This window comes from Camelus dromedarius, chromosome 31, assembly GCF_036321535.1.
Source record: "Camelus dromedarius isolate mCamDro1 chromosome 31, mCamDro1.pat, whole genome shotgun sequence".
In the NCBI taxonomy this organism is placed as follows: Eukaryota; Metazoa; Chordata; class Mammalia; order Artiodactyla; family Camelidae; genus Camelus; species Camelus dromedarius.
The window spans coordinates 4,914,243-4,933,534 of NC_087466.1; the positions used below are offsets into that span (position 1 = coordinate 4,914,243).

Below are 19,292 nucleotides of genomic sequence, written 5' to 3' on the forward strand. Positions count from 1 at the left end.
TTCCTTCTTGATCTTGTAAGGGGCCACATGATCCACCAGGATGAGAACTGGAATTAGTGTTAAATTTTTAGGTATGTTAATGTCATTTAGATTTTTTTTTAAGAAACCTTCATCTCTAAAGAGATATATACAAATATTTACAGAAATATTTACAAATATTAATTATTACTAAAATTATTTTTAACTTAATTATTAAAATTAAGTTAGAAAGATGCCTGGGACTTACTTTATATTAAGTGCGGTAGGGGGAGTCCACAGACCGACCTTAAGGTTAGACTTGCTGACACTGGGTGGTGGGGACATCGTCTACTTTCATTGGTAATGTGGGCAAAGGGAAAGTTGCAGGGTATTCCTCCTGTTCAGGGGATCCATACTTGTCCCTTCCAAACAGGACAGCCTTAAGTGACTGTCAGTGAAAACTGCCACAGTACAAAATAAAATCCATTTAAAACCTATCACATTGTAAATTCTTTCCTATGTACAGTGATGGCCAACAGCAGTGCTGAAGGACTCTGGTGACGAAGGGGGCCCTTGAGTCCCTGTAAGCCAGCACAGGAATGAGGCTGTGCGCTGAGTGTCTTAGGACCAGAAGGACCGAGATGATGGGTCTCTGGAGAACAGGATCTATTTCGAGCAGGGTTGGGAGTCTACAGAGAACAATTCAGGATACTTGAACTGATTTGTTTTTTTAAATCATCACACAATCTCTGTAGCTGCAGCCACAATCTACAAGATGCCCCAGCAACCTAGATTCTTCCTTTTACAAGTGATCTGTTAGCTTAAAAATTCAGCAGCACTAAAACATACCCCCCAAAAATCCTACAGTAAGCAAAGGAGAGTCTAAAAAAGAAAATCAGTTACCAAGACAAGTGAAAGACTGAAATACCAGAAATTAGAGGTCAATTGAGGAAACACTGAAGTTGAAATTCAACACACCCAGGACAATTACAAATTTAAATGTGCAGATTCCGAGTTTGCAGATCTGATGGTGAGACGTTATTTATTCAGGAATTCTACTTCTTCCCTTCATGACCACAGGCATTGACATTAATAGGAGATGAAATAATCTTACATAAAAGTGACTCCCACCAAGCGTCAGTGGAGGCAGAAACAGCAGCTCAACTCCTGTCAAACCGTGACAGCAGCCTGCAAAACCAAAGGCCCCAAAGCAAGGCCGTCGCAGACTCCCACGACAGAGGCTGAGTTTAAAACAGCCGTCACCCCTGCATGGCATGTTCATCCTTCCATTTGGTCAACATGAGGCCAGGCACTGGGGTCAGATGGGTGAACAAGACAGATGAGGCCGGGGCTCCCACAGCATCCAAGAGCATGTGACCATCTGTCTCTCCTCCAACATTTGGACTGAACAAGGGAAGGGCACTGTCAGCAGAGAGGGGTCTTCCCCATGGCCAGTTTCCTGAACTTGGATAGTCCATGGCATGGCTACCCCAGAAAGATGCCTAAAATATATCTTCCTCATCCTCTGGCAAACCCAGCCCTGCTCCCCACACAGGAGGTTTTCACTTGTTCAGTGTACACTGTTGGCAAAACCCTCACGTTCAAAACATCCCTTTCAGTTATGAAAGAGTTTACCAAATGCTTCTGCACCATTTATTTCAAACAGCCAAGTAGGGTATTTACGGATGAAGAAAGTCAGGGTCACAGAGGTTGGGAGCCTCCATCCCCTTTAACTGACAGCATATACAAAAACTAACTCAAAATGAATTAAAGCCCTAAATGTTAGGACCTAAAAGTATACAATTCCTAGAAAAAAAATCATAGGGGGAAAGCTTCATGACAGTGGACTTGGCAATTGGGACTATGTCCTTTTTATTTATTTTTTTTTTAATGTTTTTATTTTATAAAAATTTCTTAGTTTTTACCGAAATGTACTATATTTATGATGTTAGTTTCAGGTATATAGCAAGTGATTCAGTTATACATATACATACACATATTTGCAGATTTTTCAGATTCTTTTCCATTATAGCTCATTACAAGAAACTAAATATAGTCTCCTGTGCTATACAGTATGTCCTTGTTGTTTATCTATTTTATATGCAGTAATATGTATCTGTTAATCCCAAACTCCTAACAATTCCTCCCCCACCCCCACAACCCCAGGTAACCACAGTTTGTTTTCTATGTCTGTGAGTCTATTTCTGGTTTGTAAATAAAATTTGTATCTTTCTTTTTTTTAGATTCCACATATAAGTGGGGACTATGTCATTCTTTAGTTGAACACAATCAAAAGAATAAAAAGTCAACCTACAGAATGGGAGAAAAATATTTCTAAATCATGTATCTGATAAGGAATTAATAACCACTCCTAGAACAACAACAAAATCAAACAGATTTTTTAAATGGACAAACGACTTGAACAGACATTTCTCCAAAGATGGTATAGAGATGGCCACCAAACATATGCAAATGTGCTCAACATCACTAACCATCAGAGAAATGCAAATCAAAATCATAAGGAGATATCACTTCATACCCATTAGGATGGCTACTATCAAAAAAAAAAAAACCCACAGAAAATAACAAGTGTTGACAAGGATATGAAGAAGCTGGAACTTTTGTGCATTGTTGGTAGGATTGTAAAATGGTGCGACCATGATAGAAAACAGTATGGAGTTTCCTCAAAAAATTAAAACTAAAACTGCCATATGATCCAGCCAATTCACTTCTGGGTGTATATATCCAAAAGAATCAAAAGCGGGGTCTCAGAGATATTTGCATACTCATGTTCTATTCACAGTGGTCAAGGAGTGGAAGCAACCCAAACATCCACTGACAGATGAATGGATAAGCAAAATGTGGTATACACTCACAATGGACTATTACTCAGCCCTGAAAAGCAAGGAAATCCTGACACATGCTACAACATGGATGAACCTTGAGGACATCATGGCTCAGTGAACTAAACCAGTCACAAAAAGACAAATACTGTATGACTCCACTTTTATGAGGTATCTAAAGTAGTCAAAGTCATAGAAACAGAAAGAAAAATGGCGGCTATTAGGGGCAGGGGGAGGGGGTAAAGGGGAGTTGTTTAATGGGTAAAGAGTTTCATAGTTGCAGGATGAAAAAGTTCTGAAGACCTGTTTCACAACAATGTGAATATACTTAACACTACTGAACTGTATATTTAAAATTTGTTAAGATGGTAAATTTCACATTATGTGTTTTTTTTATCATGATAAAAAGAAATTACATTGCTAATTAATGACCAAAAAAGGAAGCCGGGGTGGGGGGCAGGGCTTGATTTTCCACTATCTTTACAGCCTAGAGGTTACCAAATTCAGCAACGGCTAGACCCTGATTATGAGGGATGTGGCTCTACATATGATCTGATGGAAACATTTTAATATATACTTAAGAACTGGACAATCTGGTACTGAGAGAAATATGGTGACCCAGGAGGAGTCCTAGTAAATACTTTCACATGTTTTTCTCACTTTCTATCCAGCAGCTAGACAACTGGATGCTTAGAAAAGACAGAAGGTGAATTAGATGGACCTCTAATTCAAACATATTTACTTTCAAAACTTTGTGGGGGGGAAAGGGAATCAGGATTGTGTAGTAACTGAGAACAACAGCTCTGGACTTGAATCTGGCTGTAAACTTAGTAGTGGTGAGATCTTCAAGTCTTTAACCTTTTTAGACCCATTTCTCCAACTGTAAAACAGAGACAATAACAATAGAACCTACACCCCTCAGGCTTGTTCGGAGGATAAAATGAAATAATCCATATAGAGTGCTTAGAACAGGGCCTGGTACATGTTAAATGTGATAAATGTCATGAGAAATAAAACCCTCTGGGGATAGTATATTCAAGACTACACTGCTGGCAGTTTCTGAAGAGGCAAGGGAGGCCTACCAACTGTAGCACACATTTTGTGGCATTTGCCTCGCCCGCCTCTTAAAATAGGGTTGCCAGATAAAATACAGAATAAAAAAAAAAATCCTAAGCTAAAATATATAGTACAAGAAAAAAATATAGGAGGCCAGTTAAATTTGAATTTTAGATAAACAACAATTTTTAGTATGAGTATATTCCAAATATTGCATAGACTATACCTATACTGAAATTTTATTTATTTCTCCTGAAATTTATTTGATATTTATCTGAAATTCAAATATAACTGGTATTTTTATTTGCTACATCTTGCAAGCTTCCTTGGAACTGCCAGCATCATCCCAGGTGGCCTGGGCAGTCATTTCTGACCCAGGCCCGTTCCCAGACTCCAGTTGATTGAACTTGAAGTTGACCCTTGACCAAATGGAGCCAATCCACTTTTCCTTCATAGAAACTGGGTTCAGGGAGTTTGACAGTTTCTGCTGTAGTGATGGTTGGGCCTCAGGAGCTGTGGGCAGCAGACATCTTCTGCCACATGGTCCAAGGAGTAAAAACAAAACAAACAACAGACCAGAACTTAGAGAAGAAAATAAGAGGAGAAGCAGACATGAGAAATGCATAAAGTGTGCAAAAAGCCAGGCAGGCTTTGTAAACCATCCTGTGGTCCCACACGAAAGCCTTTTACACACACACACACACACACCCCGCTCAAGCTGCACTGGAAGGCTTTGATACTTGCAACCAAAAAGTCTAAGAAATCAAGGCAACTGTAGACCTAATTCCTGAGCTAAATATGTCCCATGTTATTGATTCGAAGGGTAAAAATGACTAGGAAGCCATTTTTAGCTCAACTCTGGTTCTAGTGATCACTCTGACGGAAGCCAGCCCCCAGGTAAGCAGTCTGGCTGCTCTGAAGCCACCATGCAGTAAGGAAGCCCACACCAGCCCGTGTGGACAGAGCCCAGGGAAATGCCTTGAGACTCTCTGGGGAGACAGAGATGTTGGCCAGCCCTAGATGCTCCAGAATCCACCATTCCAACCCCAGCCACCAGCTGATCACATCCCCACAAGAGGGCCCGAGCCAGAACTGTCCAGCCAAGCCCTTTCTGAGTTCCCAACTGACAGAAACTGTGAGCGATGATAAAATCATTGTTGTCGTTTTAAGCCTCAAAGTTGCACAGAAACAGATAATGGATAAACTCAGTGCACGTGGGCAGCTGACCTTGCCAACTGTTTCCACGGCTAGCAAGTATCCGATCACAAAGGAACAAGACTAGCTTCTTGTGAAGCTTCTGGAGCCAGCCCTCCTGCTGTGTGGTCACAAGCAAAGCCCAACTCTGAAGACAGGAGAACCAGGCGTTGGGGGGGGGGGTCTCCTGAACGAAGGCAACAGCTGGGGAACCCAGTGGGGGCGAAGGCCCCCCAGTCACTCCTTCATGGGGGAGGCTGCTGGAAGGGGTGGCTTGTTTAGGCGGGAAGACAGGAGCTTCTGACTGTCTTCCCGCCCCGGTGGTGTGGCGGAATCCCAGCTGGGTTCAGATCTCAGCTCAGTCACCCACTAAGTGATGCCACTGCAGTGGGACAAGCCCTGGCTTTCTCATTTGTCACCAGGACATAAGAACTACCTTTGTCATAAAATGGGATGACATACGCATAAGCACCGTATACACCATTAAGCTCTGTTCAAATTTGGTCATTATTAGAATCTACGATAGAACAGGGAAAAAATAGAGGGTACTGCCTCAGTCAAAATTTTTGTCTCATGCATTGAATTTTTCTTTGATGAGCCAAAGACCTTAAATACAGACAGGATAGTCTCTGCCCATCTCACAAAGACATGAGCAGTAAGGTAAATAGAACACTGAGGTTCTGTACCTCTGTTTCCCCTCTTTTCAAAGATTCCTGCAAGTCAAAGCAGGCTGGCATCAAGGCAAATTCCTGTTTCCATACGCCTCATCTAAGCACCATCCAGCCTATCAGTGGGAGTAAAGTCCAAAACGGCTGACTCCAGGGCTGGGACAAGAGAAGTACAAAAAGAGCCTTGAACATCTTTTCAAGCCAGACACGGGAGTCAATGTCAATACCGGCTGGCCAATAACAGCTGTCAATACCATCAGGGCCCCTTCCAGAGGACTTGAAGGTCAACTGAAGAAGCCCTCACTAAGCAAAGACAAGGCAGGATGATGCGAGCATCACTGAGGGCAATACAGCCGTGCCTGCATCCACGAGCCTAAAGTGGTACTTAAGAAAACAAAACTCACTGACTGGTCACCACTGGAGGATAAGAACCAACTCATTATTTTGAAAGTTTGCAAATAAATGGAAAGAATCAAACATTTATTCTGCCTCTCCTGTGTGAACTGTATCGCTGAGGAAGCAAAGAGCAGTAGATGAGGGTAAGTTTCTCTTTATAGAAGTTATTCCTGATAATAAATGAAGAAGTGACAGAATTAGGTTAATCCAAGACAGATCGTTAACACCTGCTGATAGCACAGAACGAGAAGCCACCAGATGTTATGAGCTCCTGATGCAAGAACACAACATATTTAGAGTTTCTAGATCCATCTCCAAGTTAAGGAACGACAGAGGACCGTGTTACCCTAAACCAAGAGGATGCAGTCCGCAAAACCCAGACGTGGGAGGTTCTCCGGGTAGACCTTATTTAGGTCCTGATACAAACAAATGTATCAAAAACCCACTTACCACACTTGAGACAACTGAAACTTTGAACACTGACTGGATATTTGATGATGATAAGGAATTACTGCTAATTTGTTTTAGTTGTAATAGTGGTATGAGGATATGGTTTTTTTAAATCCTTATCCTTTAGAGGCAGCCACTGAAACATTTATAGGGAAATGTGAAATGTGATACTTATAGGGGAAATGAGACTTCAAAATGGTGTGGGATGGGGCGCTGTGATGGAATAAGATTGGCTAGGAAGTTAATAATTATTGAAACTGGGTAACAGGTGCATGGGGGTTCATGATACTATCTTCTACTCTGATATATGTTTAGAAGTCTTGGTAACAAAGAGTTTTAAACGTAAATGAATACAAAAATGAGCTCTTACTACTGTCATACATCCTTGGCTCAGGATAAGTCTCAGAAAAGGAGCTGAAAAGCTGGGCCATGTGTAGCCCCCATGGTCACTCCTTCTCCTGGCAATTCAGTGACTCCCCTTGGGTGACTGCAATAGTCCAGGCTGCTTGTTGGGTCTTTATAACGTGCAAAAAAGATTAAAATTACAAAGCGTGTCTTCTATTAAAAAAAAAAAAACTTCATTGTAATTTGAGACTCTACTAAGTACAAGGCACTACACCCAGCACCCCTGGGGACACCACAGTTAAAAGACACAGCCCCATGCGCTGGTGGGGAAGAGATGGACCACCACCCAGCTGTCAGAGAATGGACCGCTCTGCTAGCCTAGCTCATCGCAGGGGAATCCAGGCAGGTCCAGGCTGAGATGACCCGGAACTGAGGCTGCCCTGCTAGGATGTCTGCAGCAGTGAGGAGGGTTCTCCTCGCTGAGGCTGGCAGGGGCAGAGATCTGGACGGGAGAGGGAAAGGCATGTGGGTTGCAGAGGGAGACTAAGGCGAGTTGGGCAGAAGAGGGTCAAGACTGGAGGAAGGAGGGTGGGGGGACCGACTGGGAAGGGCAGTGGGCAGTGAGCCCAGGGACACGATGTGCTGTCTTTTAGGAAGACAGCACCTCTTGCTGCTTCCAAGGACAGCACAATCTGGCAGGTTCCTGTGCAAGCTCAGCGAGGCCACCTGCCCTCTTCTTGGTTTACGCAATGGCCCAGCAATGCAGATCACACAGAGTGAGTTGAGACTGTTAACCCGGCATTGGATGCACAGGGCTGTGACCTGGGTGTGTGATGAGAAGCCGAGAGGAGTGAGACACAGCCATCAGGACTCCAAGAACTCTTAAAAACAGACAGACGTGGGAAAGACTCCCATAGAAAAGGTCAAAGCTTACAGCACCAGCATGACCCTGAAACTCACTGACTGCTGCTTCCTGTTTATGGTTAGGAAGGGAGCCTCTTAAAGTCACATCTGTGTGGTGACACCTGGTATGTGACTCACCACACGTCAAGCTGCCAATTTTGGTTTAGTTCAGCGTGTTTCTAACCGTCTCCTCCTCTCCAGTCTCCTCCTCTCCTCCTGTCAGCATCCAGTGTGGTCCCATTTCCTCCGTTTTTTCCCCCGGGATAAGCAGATATTGATCTTGGTTTAAGGAATCTCACATCCTTTTCACTAGCCTGTCTTTCTTTATTGACAGAGTTTGCCAACTCCATCCCGGAAGACTCCACGCAGCCTGACTACTCAGCCCCCCTGGGAAGCCCCCAGGACACCTTGCCTGAACCTGCGGGCCTCTTACTGATCAGCCAGGACGGCTGCAGGCTTCCCTCCTCCTCCTCCACCCAGTGGTTTGGTGACACTGCTGGCCCTCAATAAATGGTATAATCAAAGCTGCTGGATGCTTCTATCACAATATTCCAGACTATATCCTGGGCTGATATGAAGCAGTCAAAGTTAGCCCCCCAAATCACATACTGTACGATATCCTTTTTTAGAAAGCTAAAAATAGTTGAAATGAAAAATGTGTTTTTTTTCCTTTTAAATTGCATGTAGATGAGGTAAAACTAGATAAAAAGAAAAGAAAGAGGATGGTGATGGATTTGGGATGTTGGTTATCTCTGAGTGGGGCAGGCTTGGGGAGGGAGCACGAGAAACAGGTACCCACATTTTCTCCAAACACATTTCTCCAAACATCAGGTTTCATTTAGTCTAAAAAAACAAAAGCAAAAACAGCGTGTTCTTTCTGAAACGGAAGTTAGCAAAAGAAGTGGCTCTGATTCCTTCAGCACCAGCAGGTAAAGCTGACTCCACCCAGCCCCTAAGGAAGGGAGATCAGGAATAAAAGTTCTCTCACTCTGTTTTCAGCTCGCAAGCACTTGAATTTGCCTCTATTCCGGCCACACACCCTTGGAGAACCACCGAGAGTGGGGGTCCGGGGCTGGGGGGAGGTGACAGCACATGGGTGGCACTGGGCACAGACAGAGCCCCAGGGAACCCACCCTGCGCTGCTGGCAGGACTGTGAGCCATGGGCCTGGAGGGCGCTCAGCCCTTGAGCCAGGCAGGCAGTATGGCCAGGCCTGGTCTGGGAGGCAGGATTCAGACTAGAAGCAGGGACAGGAGGGTGGGTGGAAGGTCTGAAGTGCTAGGAGGCCTGAGGAGAGGCAGAGCACAGGATCTTCCAGAAGGCAGACAGGAGTCCAGGGAAGACAGGACCACTGCAGCTCCACCTCGAAGGGCCTTCTCTACACACAGAGACTGACTCCTCTCCCAGGGCATTTAGGCACAGTCCGCAAGCTGAGTGCCTTAGGATGAGCCACTGAAGCTTATTCACTCAGCCTCAGTTTCCCTTTCTGTAAAATGGGAATGAGGGCACCTCCATGGCTGGCCTCACATGGAGCTGAAGGAAGGCAGAGGGCTGCACAGATGTCACAGATCATTTGTCCCACTCAAGTGAGTCAAGCAACAATTATGCCCACCTTGGAACCTAGAAATGTCCAAGAATGCAACTACAGACCTGGACTGTGCAAACACACACACGAGAAAACTTGTCCCCACTCCCCCCCAAACCAGTATTTGTCCCCACAACTTTATCAGCAAGCAAGAATTTTTCTTAGTTACCTAGACATTCTGCACATTTGAGATTACCTCGAAATACCTATTATCTACCTTAAGAAGGAAAAAAAAAAAAGATGGGACATTTGCTCTTCCAATTAAAATAAAACAAAAATGCATGAGGTCAGGTTTTACTGCCACTAGAACTAGGCCTTCCTGCCACTGTGGGATCCTATACTCATAAACATTACCTGGACCCTTATAGGTTATAGTATCTGGTAAAATACAGATAACTCTGAAAAGCTGAACTCAAGGATGAGTGGGCATCAGGACACACATCTGGGACAGGCAGAGACTGTGGAGCACTAGAGGCCCAGGTCAGAATCTCTCTCCACTGCCTACCTGGGCCAGTGACATTGGACAAGCCATGTCCCCTTGTCAACCTCAGAACTCTTCATTTGTACAAGAGAATAATCCTGGAACCCATTTCATAGTGTGGTTGTGAGGATGAAATAAAGGACCATAACATAAAACTGAGAGTGTGGTCCATAGCCGACATGCCCTATTTGTTATGTCCCCTGCCTTTAAGAAGACAGAGTGACACTTATAGTGAACCACTGATGATCCCTAACACCGTGTGTCTTCGTAAAATGTCTACATAACTGAAAGAGTATGGTAAGTGGGATTAAAAACACACATTTGGAAAAGTATTTTTTTCCCCTAAAACACTATGTTCTGTGAGCTGTGTTGTGCAGCTGAGTGGGCTGAGGAGTACCAAGACACCAGATAGGATGGACACATTAGAAACACAGGTCAAGGAGGGAGGGCATAGCTCAGTGGTTAGAGTACATGTTTAGCATGTGTGAGGTCCTGGGTTCAATCCCCAGTACCTCCATTATAATAACTAACCAACAAAATAAACCTAATTACTTCATCTCCAAAACATAAACAAAAACCCCACAAACAAAATAAGTAAAATATTTGTTAAAAGAAAAGAAACACAGATCAGCTTTCTCTCCTGCTGGGAATTAAAGACAGTGATCCCCCCTTTGGAGTGGGAACCATCACTTAAGTTCAGTGGAGCTCCCAAATTCTCAGGGAATCATAGACTGAACGATCCTCTAGAAGCTGTGTTTCCAAAAAGGCTATGAAGGACCACATAAATCCTCTATGGGTGACCTGAACAGATACTGCCTGGCCGAGTGACCTGGGCAAAGTGACCTGAGTTTCAGCCAACAGCAAGGCAGGGCCCTCCTGTTTGCAATGACAACAGAGCCGTGCTTCTCAGACTGTGGTCCAGAGCAGCATTACCTGGGAACTTGTTAGAAATGCTGAATCACAGGCCCCTTCGAGACCCACTGCAGCAGAAACTCAACAGGGGGGCAGAGCATTTGGCATCTCAACAAGCCCATCAGGGAATTCTGTTCTCTCAGGTTTGAGAATCCACGGTATAGAGTGAGTGATCTGAGATCTCAAAGTTTAAACCAACCATCCCCAGGAAACATACAGAGGCCATGGCCAGTAGGAAAGGAGAGGAAGCCTTCGGTCTCTTTCCCCCTTTCAATCAATCTCAGTGTTAACTATCACCACTGGACTTCAATTTTGAATCCCACACTGCTTCTGGACTGAGAAAGTCCATGGTGGGACACTTACCGGTTCTCATAAGATGCCAAGATGGGCTCCTGATGGGCAGAGCTGAGTCTGAAACAGTTGTGAGTCTGCTGTGCCCCTCTCTACCACCTGGCAACCAGCAGGCACCAGGAAAGGTGGGAAACAGTCTGATCAGCCAAGGAGGGGACAGGAGCCCTTCCCACAAGTGGGTCCCAAGGACTAAACAAGGGTACTGTCTCCCTCAGTCCCTAATACAATGACCTTATTTCCTGAACCAGAAAGCTCCTGAATCAGGAACTTCGGGGGACTGACTCTGTCTAGCTGTCCCAGGTCCCACAACTACGAAGACCAGAGGGGCTTCAAGGCCCCAAATCTCTCTCTCACTCCACCTCTTTGCTCACTCCCTAAAGTCAAGCTGCCAGATCTCATGTCCGCAGGGGCTCCCCTACCAGAAGCCAGGGCTCAGCCCTTGAAGGTTGGCCAGACGCACTATTTCTCCTGCTAGAGTACATGTTCCCAAATGTCCCTAGGCTAGTGCTGGTGTCCTCCACTTTGGATGCCCTCTGTCACCATCACTGCAGCATTCTGGCCCTCCACACTCAGCCACCCAACCCTGACACTTTCGTACCTGTAGTAAGACAGGAGGCCATTGCTGAGCACAAACCAGCGGCGCTGGTAGCCCTTCAGGTAGTTGGTCCACTTGAGAAGCCAGCCCTTGAAGCTGTCCAGTGGTAGTAAGACCATCGGGACAGAGGAGGTCGTGCCACTCCCTGTCACCGGAGCCCCAAGATGAGTCTTCATTTGTCCCGGTCGCGAGGGCTTTGGTGCCGGCAACAACCCTGACTCGAGTTTGGTCAAGGCCACGCTCCCCACTACTGGCCCCAGCGCCAGGACCTGCTCGGATGGGGCCTTGGTGAAGAGCCCAGCCCCCACGCTTGAGCCTAACTCTTGCCGGAGCTCTGACCCCGTCCCTGACCCGGTCCCCAAGCCTGGCAGCACTTCCAACTCCTGTCTGAGGCCTGGCCTGGGCTCCCACATCTTCTTGGACTCAGGCTCCGATCTTGGCACCCGCTCAGAAACTGGCTCCGACACCTGTTCTGACACTAGCTCCCGCTTGGGCTGGGGCACCGGCTGGGGCTGAGGCTTGGGCTCCGGTCCGGAGCCGGGCGTGGAAGCGCTCATGCTCGGCGCCGCCGTGTGGCAGGACAGGCAGGGGACAACCGTGAAGAGCGACGAGAGCCCGCGGGAGCGGCCGCCGCCTCGGCACAGAGCGGCCGCTTTCCCCATAGAGCCTGCCGACCCGAGCGCGGCCGGGCGGGGGGAGGGAGAGCGAGAGCGGAGGCGGCGGCCAGGGGCGGGGCCGGGGGCGCCGTCACGAGCGCGCGCGGGTCCCTCCGCGGCCCGTGCGCCCGGCGCTGCCTGCGCCAGCCCGCTGTCGTCCCCGCCGGCGCGAAGCGGACAGCGCTGGGACCCCCCGACCCTCTCCTGCGTCGCCTGCTCCCGGCTCCCGGTCCGGCCCTTGGAAGGCGCCCTGGAAGCACTTGTGGGGCGAGAGCCTGGCGAGTGGGCGACGCGGAAGGCACAGCGCACTTCAGGCCATGATCCCTGCCTGCGCTCCAACCTGTGCCAGGCGCTTGGGGAACAATGATGAATGCGGAGCCCGCCGGCTCCCAGCGCAGCTCTGCCTGCCGGCCCTGCGCCTGTGCCCACCCCACACCCCGTCCGGGGTGAGTTCCCTCCCCGAAACCCAGGAAGCCGGGGATGGGGGAGCCCTCGGAAACCAAGAAATGCGCCCGAAGCACGGGCGCTCAGCCAGATGAAGCCAAAAGCTGAGGAGGACGCCCACCAGCCTCAACGGGAGACATTACCTGTCTATGGGTCCCTCCGCTGCGACCAGGCTCAGGGGTCTGAAGCCACTGTACCTCCACCTCCTGGGCCAGCCAGCCTCGGGTTCTTCCAGGACACTTCGCTGCAAGTGGCAACATAGTCCAGGCTATCTAAGGGAATAGAGAAAGCATTTATATTGTAAGTGGAGCGTTTTAGTACAAGGAGCACATCTAAAAGTGGAAGTTCTTAACTTGGAGCTCCTGGACGTCCCTGGGAATCTTGGCTGGCTGAAGCTCCTGCGATAGTCTGCAGAGTTTCACCGGTCTGTGTATTTTTCTAGGGAGAAGGTCCCTAGTTTTCATAGGATTCCCAAAGGAGTCTGCGATCCCAGAAAGGTTAAACAGCACTGATTTTAAACAATCTATCCTAAAGGGAAAGGTCAATGGTTACTACAAATAAAGGGAAACACAGGTTGAAAGGTTGGGTAGTGGGCGTCTGCCCAGACCCCTCCAGCTCTAGACCTCGGTGCAGGCTCCTCTCTGCTCATCCTTACCTTCCCCTTACCCACTGTCTATCCCTTATCCTGCTTGTGACAAAACCACCTGTGCAGGGGAAGCCCCCTATGTGAAGTGATGGCAGGTGCTGACAGGCTGGAAGGTCCTAGAAACAAGGAGGTGCAGACACTCTCCTAAGCAGAAGTTCCATATCTTTGCTGGTGACTCTGGGACCCCTTCTTGGGGCACCTGCCCCTGAACGGTGGTCTTACCTGGAGAATTTTGTGAGCTCTGGAGTGCAGAGGCCTACCCATCTAGGTATATCCCACAAATACAAAAGAGGGTCCTCAAATTTCAGTATCAAGGGAAAGTGATTGCCTCGGTGACAGTGGGTAGACAAGTGGCACCTGGGGAATGCAGTGGCGGTCTTGCTTTTCATTTATTCCCGTTTGAACATTTCAAATGTCTTAACTCTGTGTCTGTTTCACCTATTCAAAAAATTCTTTCAAGCCACCCCAGGGAAGCTTAGAAATGCAGTTTTCCATCTCCATCTCCCTGGAATTCTGAGTCAGTAGGTCTGAGATGGAATCCAGGAGCACGCATTTTAATGAGCTCCCCAGCAGTTTCTGATGTGGGTGGATCATGGACCACACTTTGATGGACAGTGATGTGGAGGGAAAATTGTGGGCTTTGAGAGTCAGATCCATTAAGGAAATCTCAGCCCAGCCACTCCCTAGCTGTGGGACCTTTAGCCACCTCACTGAGCTTCCTCTTACTCATCGGTAAAACAAGGATAATAATCCCTACCTCACAGGTTGAGAGTAATAAAGCATGTAAATAAAGCTCATTTGGCATAGTAGGTGCTCAATAAATGTTCTCTAGTTATTCAACTAGAGGGTGTTCTGTGAAATGTTGGGTGAAATGAATTAAACAGAGGCCAGAGCAGTTTGATCAACACCATGTTTTTCATGCCTTTGAATTTAAGCATTTGGGGTGGGGAATGCAAGCTCCATTTCACCACAGCTCCCACTGCTGCCTAGTGTCCAAAAGCCAAGAGCACCTACCTCTCTGGCCCCTGAAGACATACAAGTTGTGTGATTACCCCAAGGGGTTAGAACATAGGTTCCTTCAAAATGTTTAACTGGTTTCTAAAACGTTGAAATTGTAACGCATGCACTATTCAGAACTGAAGTATATGGCGTATACAACGAAAGGAGAACTCCCCTCTTCTTCCTCTCTGGGGCTGGTGAGTTAATAGCTTCTACACATCTGTCCAGAAATGATCTAAGAGCACAGGTCCTTAAGGTGAAGTTTACGGTCTTCATAAACTATGTGTAAATTTTAAGTGTCAGTGCCGATCTGTGTGTTCTGTAGGTTTTATCATAATCTTAGAGGGGTCCATGATCCCCCCACATTAAGAACCACTGACATGGAGACTTTTACCTCAGGGTATCGGACAAGCACCCATGGGTGCCTCCCATCTTGAGACCCAAAGAGATCCCACTGAAATAAAAGTATTAAAAATCTGAAAAGTACCAAACAGCAAAGAGAACTAGAAAGAAGTCTTTATTCAAGAAGTGTTCATTGAGTTCGTATCTTATGCCAAGTCTTCTTCTAGGCCCAGATGATAGAGCAGTGAAAGAAATCTGACAAAAACGCCTGCTTTCCTGAGGCTTACCTTTTAGTAAGATACAGAAATAAACCAAATAAATAATTTAGAAAGTGACAGATGCCGATGACTGGATAAAGAAGTTCTGGTGTACATATACAATGGAATACTACTCAGCCATAAAAAAAGAATAAAATAATGCCATTTGCAGCAACATGGATGGACCTGGAGATCATCATTCTAAGTGAAGTCAGAAAGAGAAAGAAAAATACCATATGATACTGCTTATATGTGGAATCTAAAAAAAAAGACATAAATGAACTTATTTGCAAAACAGAAACAGACTCACAGACATAGAGAACAAACTTAGGGTTATCAGGGTTAAGGGAGTAGGAAGGGGTAAATTGGGAGTTTGAAATTTGCAGATGCTAACTACTATATATAAAATAGATAAACAACAAGTTTATAATGTATAGCACAGGGAACTATAGTCAGTATCTTGCAGTAACCTATAATGAAAAGGAATATGAAAATGAATATATGTATGTATATATATAACTGAATCACTATGCTGTACACCAGAAATTAACATAACATTGCAAACGGACTATACTTCAATTAAAAAATTGTTTTAAGTCAACAGGTTATGGCAGAAGGTGGAAAGAACTAAAATGGGGGGGTTTATTCCTCAAACTGGTTAGTGAGCCCATGAGTGTCTTGTATTATTTGTATGCTGTACACATATTTTACAGTATCCTTTTGTATCTACTCAGCATATAACACAGACTCGCACCAGGGGCAGGGATGGGGCAGATAAGTTTGCAAAGTGCAGGTAACATTTCTCCCAGGCAGAAAACAGTATGTCTCTTCTCTAAAGAAACTGAATTAAATATCTGAGGTCAGCAAGGGCTTGCAGAGTGGATGTTGGCACCACAAAGTAGAGCCCTCCTGACTCTGCTATTTATGATTCTGCCCGACACAGAGCTTCCAGCCAGATATTCTCATTCAGCAAAGGGATCAGAGGGAGGACAGACCCAACTGCGTAACAGCAGAGGAAACCTACACCGACTGGTTTTACAAGGCAGGCGCTTGCTAAGGGACGCAGAGTAGAGCTAGAAAGCAGCCGACCTGGGGTTTGAACTGGGGCCTTCCTTCCAGATTTGTGCTCTTAGCTACGTGCTGCCCTGCCTCCCACTTAGCTTGTGCATCTCTTGTCCTGGGTAAAATGAGACACAGGCCCGCATCTACTTTTGTATCTGTGGCCACAAGCTGACCTGGATGTCTCTGGCTTTGCTCTGAGCAGGAGTTGCTCCCATGCACTCGGCAGATATTTACGGAGCATTACACGTGCAGAGGACTGAGCCACATCTCAGACTCGGAGAATGGAAGGAAGTGCAGAGATCAGCCAGCAGCAGCCCCCTCCCCACATAGCTGCAGGTGGGAGAGCTGAAGCCCAGGGAATGGTTACTGGGGGAGGCAGGGGGGTCCAAGTCCAAGGTCTGCTCCCGGCTCTGCCCCCTCAGCCCTCGGAGTCCTGCAGAGTTCCCACGTCGGCAGCTGGGCCAGGCTCGGCATTGTACTCCCCTAGCAACACGTCCCACTTCCACAAGGGGCTGGTCTGGGATGCATCAGTCCTCTTGCTTGTGCTGAGGGTCCCCAGGAATTAAATGCCTGGGCCTCCCTCCCAGACCCGGCACACAGGAACATGCCCTCCAGCAGATCCCGCCTGAGCGCACGAGCATCTGCTGACCCCTCGTGGTCGCTGTGGGATCTGTCCTGGCCCAGCAGCTGGGGCCTTCGTTGCACCTCTGGGACATTCAGCCCTGGTGACTTCATTTCTCAGATCACTTTCCTACTACTCACCTCGTGAGGTCCTCCCTACAATCCCAAGAGGTGAGGAGACCAGGATTCTCACTCTCACTTGACAAGTGAGCGGCAGGGCCCTGGAACCCAGTCCCAAATGCACCACTAATTCCTCATCTGACCTTAGCAAGTCAGTTCCCTACTCTGCCTCTGTTACTTGTCGGTGAAATAGAAGTGACCTGCACAAAGCAACTCTGAGATTTCCCCAGCTCCCCCAACTTTCAGAGCTGAGAGGTGACTTGTCCGAAGTCAGAGAGAATCAGGGCAGAGGCACTCCCAGTCAGCAGGTCACCCCACTTCCCCACGCTGATTGGGAAAAGTGAGAGGTGTCACAGAAGACAAGAAAACCAGTTCTCCCACCTTTGTGTTCCACATGTGTGCTGCAGTGCCACACGGACAGGTGGATAGGTGAGCAGATGGATGGGTGGGTGGGTGGGTGGGTGGATGGGCAGGTAAATGGGTGGATGGGTGGACGGGTGGATGGGGCAGATATGTAAGAACTCTGGGATCGCTCATAGCTGCAACTGTAGCAGCTACCTGCCTCCCCCATTCCGACAAGCCACCCCTATGATTCTAGCGGCCTAGCCCCTTGGCAGGCTGCTTCACCTGCTGGGGTTGCAAAGCCAATGCCCCTGCCTGACAGCCAGGAGCTGGGACCTGCCGTGAGGGAAAGCATCCAAGACTTCCTCTCTGCCATGTCACTGGCCACCGTGGTCAACAATGGCGGCTGCAAGGAAAGTCGGGGACCAGGGCCACACATGGGCATCCCTCACAAGGCAGTTCCTGTGGCCACCAATGGCTGATACTGAGGGTGGTATGCACAACAAAGCTGAGACCACCAGGATGGCTGGATGGCGTGGAAAGAGCACACCTTGTGCATCTCACACCATGGCTCAAACTGAGGGACTCTGAGCACATTCCTTAGCCTCTCCGTGCCTTGGTTTCCTCACCTTAAAGGTGGGCATGATACCTGGAGAGTACTGCTGTGAGGACTGAATGAGGTCTGATATAACATGCCTTGCATGTAACAGGTGTTTGGTAAACAGAAGTGCCCTTCTTTTGTTCCAGGTCTTGAAGAGATTCTGGAGAGGGAAGGAGTGAGACCCCCTGTGCACGCAGCAAGCTTTCTAAACTGGGAGGGGTTTCTAAGTACCCTGAGTAGTGATGTGCACGTGGTGTGACAGGGGTGGAGGGAAGGAGATGTATCTTCAGCAAGAATGGAAGGTTTGCTCAAACACACCTCATCTCATTAAGAGCATCATCACCTGTCTCCTGCCATCAGCACAGTTCTTCAGACACAAAGGATATTCCACAAAGACTTCCTGAGGACGAACTGAAAACATCTTTTCACAGCTAAAGGGCAATGGTCAGGAAATGGTCCTGTGTTCTGTTCTTCTGCCTCCGGGTGGGCATCTGCCTCATCCGCCTCCCACTAATGCAGCCGACCTCTATCCATCCCAGGATGGGTGACAGGTTCTCCTGAGCCACCGGGTAGAAGGAGGACCTGGATTTCAGTCCAGCTGCTATAACAGCTAACCTCAGGTAACTGATGTAACAGCAGAGGCTCCCACAACACCATCTGTGACGTCATGCTCCAGGGGCTCCAGGTCCCGGGCCTCCACTTCCAACTTGAGTGATCCAGACTGGGGGCTTCTCACGTGGCACTCAAGAGATGGTCCTCAGAGTGAGACAGGCTTGAGGGGGGCTCTGTCACTTACTAGCTCCCCAACCTTAGGCGGGATTCTTGCTCTCTGAGCCTCAGTTTCTCATCTGTAATACAGGGCTAATAAAATTACCTACTTTGCAGGTGGGGTATAGCTCAGTGGTAGAACATGCACTTAGCATGTGAGAGGTCCTGGGTTTAATCCCCAGTACTTCCCCCCCCCCAAAAAAGAAATGAAAAAACATTTAAAAATGAAGGACTTCAAGGAAATTACCTAACCTCTCAGGGCCTCTTAAGGGTATAGCTCAGTAGTAGAGTGCATGCTTAGCATGCACGAGGTCCTGGATTCAATCCCCAGTGCCTCCGTTGAAAAACCAAATAAATAAGTAAATAAATAAACCTAAATTACCTCCCCGCTGCGAAAAAAAAAAGTAAAAAAAAAAACAACTTTTAAAAAAAAATTTCCTACTTTGTTGTTTGGAGAATGCAATGAATTATGTTTCAAAAGAGCTGAGCCTTCTGCCTGGCATCTGAGCGCTCAATAAATGTGAATGTGTCAATGGTTTTAATGACTGGAATGGGCTTCCATGTGACTTCATTTGAACTAAGAGTTCTGTGTGTCTGTGTGTCCACTGGACTAAAGAATCCCTGAGGCCCTCCTTAGCTTCAAGATTCTATTTCTCGAATAATATCTTCCCATCCAATACTCCCACATTCTTCCCTCT

General features: G+C 47.2%; 1 protein-coding gene across 3 annotated transcripts in view; it reads right to left on the reverse strand.

Annotated features, from left to right (window-relative positions):
* The window catches only part of OSBP2 (oxysterol binding protein 2), a 102,064-nt gene extending 88,959 nt beyond the window's left edge, over positions 1-13,105 (reverse strand). For 2 of the 3 annotated variants that reach the window (XM_064481073.1, XM_064481072.1), the window contains exon 1: positions 11,740-12,405. In XM_064481073.1, the coding sequence (XP_064337143.1) occupies positions 11,740-12,398 (659 nt within the window). In that variant the 5' untranslated portion in view covers positions 12,399-12,405. Of the gene's footprint in view, positions 1-11,739; positions 12,406-12,979 lie in introns of those variants that run through there. The other variant, XM_031443086.2, reaches the window with a different exon arrangement.
* Positions 13,106-19,292: the final 6,187 nt, after the last annotated feature.